This window comes from Frankliniella occidentalis, unplaced genomic scaffold (assembly GCF_000697945.3).
Source record: "Frankliniella occidentalis isolate FOCC.00 unplaced genomic scaffold, Focc_3.1 Scaffold163, whole genome shotgun sequence".
In the NCBI taxonomy this organism is placed as follows: domain Eukaryota; kingdom Metazoa; phylum Arthropoda; class Insecta; order Thysanoptera; family Thripidae; genus Frankliniella; species Frankliniella occidentalis.
The window spans coordinates 485,192-491,174 of NW_026267289.1; the positions used below are offsets into that span (position 1 = coordinate 485,192).

The 5,983-nt window shown below is 47.9% G+C and overlaps 1 protein-coding gene across 1 annotated transcript in view; it reads right to left on the reverse strand.

Annotated features, from left to right (window-relative positions):
* Positions 1-512: 512 nt before the first annotated feature.
* Positions 513-5,983, reverse strand: part of LOC127750279 (uncharacterized) — a 33,911-nt gene continuing 28,440 nt past the window's right edge. Inside the window, exons 2-3 of the mRNA XM_052271492.1 lie at positions 752-976; positions 513-682 (exon numbers count right to left, since the gene is read on the reverse strand). Of these exons, the coding sequence (XP_052127452.1) occupies positions 577-682; positions 752-976 (331 nt within the window). The 3' untranslated portion in view covers positions 513-576. The remainder of the gene's footprint in view (positions 683-751; positions 977-5,983) is intronic.

Genomic DNA, 5,983 nt, shown 5'->3' on the forward strand with positions numbered 1-5,983 from the left:
CTTCCTCCCGCTCTCCTGCTCTTCCCTCGCTGCTTCTAGCTGTGTCTGCGCGCGCCCCTACGAGGACGGGCCACCGGAGCGTAAGCAACTCGGTAACGGGAAAAAGGAGGAGGGATTGATCCGGGACGCAGTGAGCGTAGCGTATAGCGTAGCGGGCTCGCTTCTCAAACCCCCTTCATATATATATCCCGCTGAAATTTGTCTCATACCTCTTCAACACGTGCTCTACGTGTTTTGATTCAGCTAGTGGTTGAATTTATTTATCTTATTGTATTGACAACTGGGTTATTGATGCAACAACAGACCGAAATTACATTTTTTATATTTTCATAAAAATGCAAAACCAATATCTGATACGAAAGCTCCGACGAAAAAATAAAGTGTGGTGCATTATGAGTTGTCATTCGAGTAGAATATGAGAGGGTACTTAAATAAGTGACAGGAAAGCCCAGAACGAGCCAGTTCAAACACAGTTTAAAAATTTTGAACACCATTCTTTGACACCGAGAATTCGAATTATTAGTAAAATTTTATTCGAAACTTTTTATTTTTGCACAACTTTGTTCCAAAACTCCCTCAAAATACAATGTTGAGAATACAAATAGAATACAAATACTCCGAATTTTGTAAACAGTAAGTAAAATCCAAAAAAATTGTCCAGTAACAGTTTCGTTTGTGCCAACTGAAAATGAAAAGTTCTCATTACAGAGCAGTAACATTCTGGTCAGTTCATATTCGTTTTCGTACTTACCATTTCTTTCTTTTGTTTTTTAGCAAAGAGGGTTTGAGCACCAAACGCTGAATTGGGTGGGGTGAGAGTCCTTTGGCCAAAACTTCATTATAGTAATATGACGAGTAATGATCCACTGCTTCCCACTTGAATACTCCGAGCTCAGCTAGGGTGGAAAGCAAGAGGTGGTGGGCACGGCCCGGCACTAAACTAGTCGTAGCTATGGCAACTTCAGAGGACACCAGCCTGGAAACAAGAAAATACGTAGCGTTTAAGAAGAGGTCAGTCCACAGTGGCATTGTGATTGGGACCAGTTTAAACAAGTTGTTGAAGATGGCTGACATAAAATTTTAAAGCACTATCAAAATGGAGAACAAATCCTGATTATCGTAATAATTATTGATCGTCACTGTCAGTAACTTGAAGCATTGGATATTATTTTAGACTTTCTGTGTTATGGACATTTGTTAATAAAATACTGTGTCCTTTGTTGTTTCACCCCTTTGGATCCCTGTGGATGTTGCAGCAGTTTGCCTGCTGCGCTTTCCTCCTGCTAGACAGGCGCCATACCTTGCCATGGCCCCTGCTGCCCCTGCATCCCCATCGAGTAGGCATTGTACAACATTGCAGCGAGTGCAGAGAAACAAATCCATTTTTTCGTCACTCTTGGTCGCACGTAGTTGTGTTTTTTTACGCAGGACAAATTCGGCGGAGTGATGGAGCGATACGTCGGGTGCATCGCAGCGGGGAACTCGATTGGCCCGTCAGACCCGTCAGGGCGGACGGACGGATCGCGTGCATGTGGGGTTGCTTATGTGTGCAGGGGCGGGGCGGGAGGGGCGAGAGGGGCCGTGCTCCCGAAGAATTGAGGTGATCAGGGAGCATGGCGGGGCGAGTCGTCGGCGCGGAGCCCTAAGGCGCGTCGTGGCGTGGCGGGAGGGGGAGGGGCACACACGCACATACGTCGCCGAGGGGCGCATACATTGACGTGCATCAGAACGACACTGTGACAAATCGGGTTCATACTTGGAGCTGTGCAGTCTTCGGCCAGAGACGAAAGCGGCCATATTCAAACAACTCTTATTCAAACAAAAACGTACACAGAAAGGGAGGGGGGGGGAGGGGGACTTTACAGTAAAAGTAAAATAACTGCTGTGTGTCCCTTAAAGTTCAAAGAACACAGATGGCTTTTTTTTTATTTCTTCTCCTTATCTCACCCCGTAGAGCAGAAGAGGTGGAGAAGAAAGGGACGTTGCTGAAAGTGGAGACGCGGCGGGAGAATGGCCAGTCTACCCGCGTCCCCAAACGCCGTCCCCACCACGCGTTGGGTTCGGGTGGTATACCATGGGGGTTTGGCGATTTCCTTTTCCCGAGTCCATGCGTTTCTGCGAGCGCCGCTGCGTGCAGCGTGCGCCGCCTTACCGCAAAGTCGATATACGGGGCGGAAATTCGCTGAGACGTTCGGATGTGTGGAGACGTATGGGGACGTCTGCTCAAAGAGACCGCCGGTGCTGGGACGGGAGGGACTCACCCTCCCCTCCTCAGCACGGCTCGATGCTTGGCCAGCTACCCGCGCCTTTTTGCCCTCTCTCTCTCCCTCCCTTAGTCAACGTCTCCCCTGCTCACCCCTTTCTCTTTCCCGTCGTCTGAACTAGTCGTCCTTTGAGGAAAGCCCTCTTGGAAATTCTGGCCGCTGTGATGCGATAGCCTTTCTAGCAGCTCCGGTGGGGCGCTGCGAGGCGGGGCGGAGTCGGGAGGGGTGGCGGCGCTGCCAATCGAATACGCCGCGCTACGCCGCGCCCGCACGCACGCCCAGTACGTCACTACACCCATCAAGGTGAGGGAAAGAAAAGAAAAGTCGAGGAGGTGACAAGCCAAAAGACAGCATAACGTTGTGAAATGGGAGCAATTTTTGACATCAGCTAGCACGTTTTGTGAAACGGGTACTTACTAAATAAATAGAGTACTACATCTGTAAAATGAGATTGTAAGTGTCAAATTAGTTGCCTGAGAAGCGTATCCTTTAAGTCCAAACCTTTTGTTTCCTTTCTGTTTGCATTTGGGTCGATTATTTTTGTCGCGAATATGTGTGTGCTAACTTGCAACTGTGATGATTAATGTCGCACAGCTACTAAATTTTAAGGGCCTTTCGAAAATTATTGAAAAAAGCACCACTGTTAAAAATTCTGTGCCCAGAAACAGAATCCATACAGATCGTAATGTACTTTCCTACTAATGTCTCTGTTCGACTGGTTATTTGAGGGACAAAGATGTGACCGTGCTCGATAAGAACTTTCCCCCAGTTTAAGGTAAGGTACAGTCAACTCTACAGTATCAAACTGTTTCAAAGATTAACAGACCTTTCCCTAGTGATTTACTGTACTAATTTTCAACAGTGCCTGAACCGAGGGGGAAACGACTAAGGTAATCCGGCTGACACAAAGTTTAACAGTCGTTTCCCCCTCGGCCTGAACTATTGTGTGCACAACTGAGTTAAGAAACAATATTTTACTCACAATACACATTTTGTAACTAGCTTGTTACAATATTGAATCTGATCTCAGCTATGCAGAAGTCCCGTCCAAGTTACAATATTGTTCTCGGACATGAATAGTAGACATTCTATAGTAAAGGTAGAACGGAACACCTCAGATTTCCAGTGAATATGTACATGTACGTGTACGCTGTCGCGTCGCTCAGCCCCATCTAGAATTATTTATTTGATTCGCATTCGATTTGAAAGTAGGTTACGCCACATCGCTAAAACATCGACGGTTTTATACTTATTCACGCTTCGAATCGATCCCGACTTGACTCGAAATCAAACAAAATTTCACAAACTCTCGACCATATAGCGATGCCTAATTCAGTAAAAATCGATGGAATCGACGTCGAATCCAATACTGTATATAATCGTTCGCGTTGCGATGAGCGTGATTTTACGAGATATCGCAATTCCTGTTACGCAAAACGTGTTCTGGCATATACCTAATTATAAACTGTGGCGTGCGATACGAAAGTGATACTGAAGTTGTTAGCAACGCTTTAACGTTCTACCTAATAATCTATACTGCTCTTTCCATTAGTTGGTATATTCTTATCCAGCGCAGTAATGCTTGTCGAGGCTTGTCATGTGTCGAGTTGCCACAATGTGGCGAGTCGAAAACAGCAGAAAGGGGAAGGGATATGGTCGGCAGGTTTCGGCAGTGATTAGGGTCCGGGTGACCGACCTTAGCACCTGTACGTTTGTTATCTGGGGTGGGGAGTAAGGGAGTATCTCGACGCGACGCGCACCCAAACCCCAGGAGCGACTGCCCTGAGCCCTCCAGGGGCCATGCTGCCCCTCTCGGCCTGCCCCATAATAAGGCCTCAGTCTGCGCACCCCCGCCCCCTCTTCGCGTTCGCCCCCCTGCCCCTCCATCCCCTATCTGCAAATTTCCGCTTCACAGGCTTGGCGTTCTGGCCGCAGCCCCAGCTCCAGCCTTCAGGACCTCGCAGCTCAGGCCGCCCGGGCCTGGTGCTATAAGCTGGCAATCCTTGAGCCATGCAGGTTCATCACTCCGCCTTACGGGCCCGGGACGCCCCTCCAGGAGCCCCGTGCAACCCCTTCAGCTTTCTTCATGGCTCTCATGAGGCGGCCCATATGCCCTCACTGCCTTTCACCTCCCCACACCCTTCCCTTTTCTCTATGGCGAACCCTCCAAAGAGGTCTACCTTACAGCACAGGGACTATGCGCATGTTCTGCTGGAATATTTCCAACAAACCCTTCCTCCGACCGTTGCCGTTGTGGGTTTCCAAGGTAGGCAAGCCCTCAAAGTACTCGTACGTCGTCACTACGGGTTGAGTACCTAGCCAGCAGAGTGCGGCAGAGGACCGCGAAACTCTCTTTTCATTTACCTACATTGTTTTCAGAAGGCTCGGGCAGACGGGGCGGCGGGAGGGGTTGGGTGAGGTGGAAGGCTGCCTGTTGTAAAAGAGTCCCTAAGGGGCCGTGTGTGAGCTCATCATGAGGGGTTGGTTAGGGGAAAGGCCGGGGTGAAGGGGTGAAAGTGTGACAGGTGGAAGGGGGACAGTTAGGAGGAGGGGGCCTTCGCGCTTTATTGGCAGCAACAGGGGGGAGAGGAAAGTTTACGTCGGAGGCCATTCCGCGTAATTGGGCCGCGACTTGCCGGTGGATTGCTGGCGCGTGGCGGCTCGTACGTAGCCTGTCGCGGTGACGCCGTGGAACATCGCAAATTACGTTATGTCACAGAACTCTCTATCACCTTCAACGGTTAGATATGAACATTTTGTGATGGATGTACTCACGGTCAGATAGAGACTCACTAAAATGTCGAAGGCAAAGGATTGCACCCTTCCGCTATTATCAGTATTCCCGTCCTTCAGGGAGAAGACCACAATCTGTCATGGATAAAATTATTGCAACGAGCACTGCATCGGACTTCTGTACACGGTAATAAAAACAATGTCTGATTATTTGGCTGAGTTCTCCTGTATGTGAGTTTCTTAAAGCTTTCCCTTTTGCCTCAAAAAAACAACAACTAAACAGACATTGTTTTTGCCGTGTGGGTTCAAAAACGATATTGCAACCAACAATACACATTTATTGACCACCTTGAAACAATAGTGTAGCATTTCAGTTATGCCCGCAGAATTCCGGTTCTAGTTAGAAAAATTAGACTTGAGTGCTGATCTATTCCAAATGCGTAGTAACGTAGAAAATATTACCGATTGAACTTCAAACATGTGTCTAGCCCGTCTAGCCTAATTAGGGGAAATTAAAGGTCATTGAGAGGTGTGGCATGAAAATCGCTAAATTCGACTGTAAAAAAATAGTAACAGTTTGCGTTGCTCTTGTCGATTTTAGGAACCTTCAGCTCAAATGTTGCAATATTCTAGTTTTGCGCTTCTGACGCGAGCCGTAGAAGTATGCCCACTTTAAAATCGATTGCTTGATTAGAACGAGATAGAGGACCCCCGCTGTTACAGACTGCAACACTTCCAAGTACATAGGCGCAGGTTGACTCCATCCTGGTGACAAGCACAGCAGCAACCACCTCATGGAAAAATGTGCCTCTGCCATACTGCAGCATATCGAATTCCCTGAACTCTGCTGTCGTTTTCGTTTTTCATTTAGATTAGGAATAGATTCTTCTCTAAGAGCCTCAGAGCTAGATTTTTGTTCCTGAATTGAGCCGTATGCAAAGTTCTGGCAAAATTCGATCGCGCAGAGTAGTGATTGTAGAGCCGCC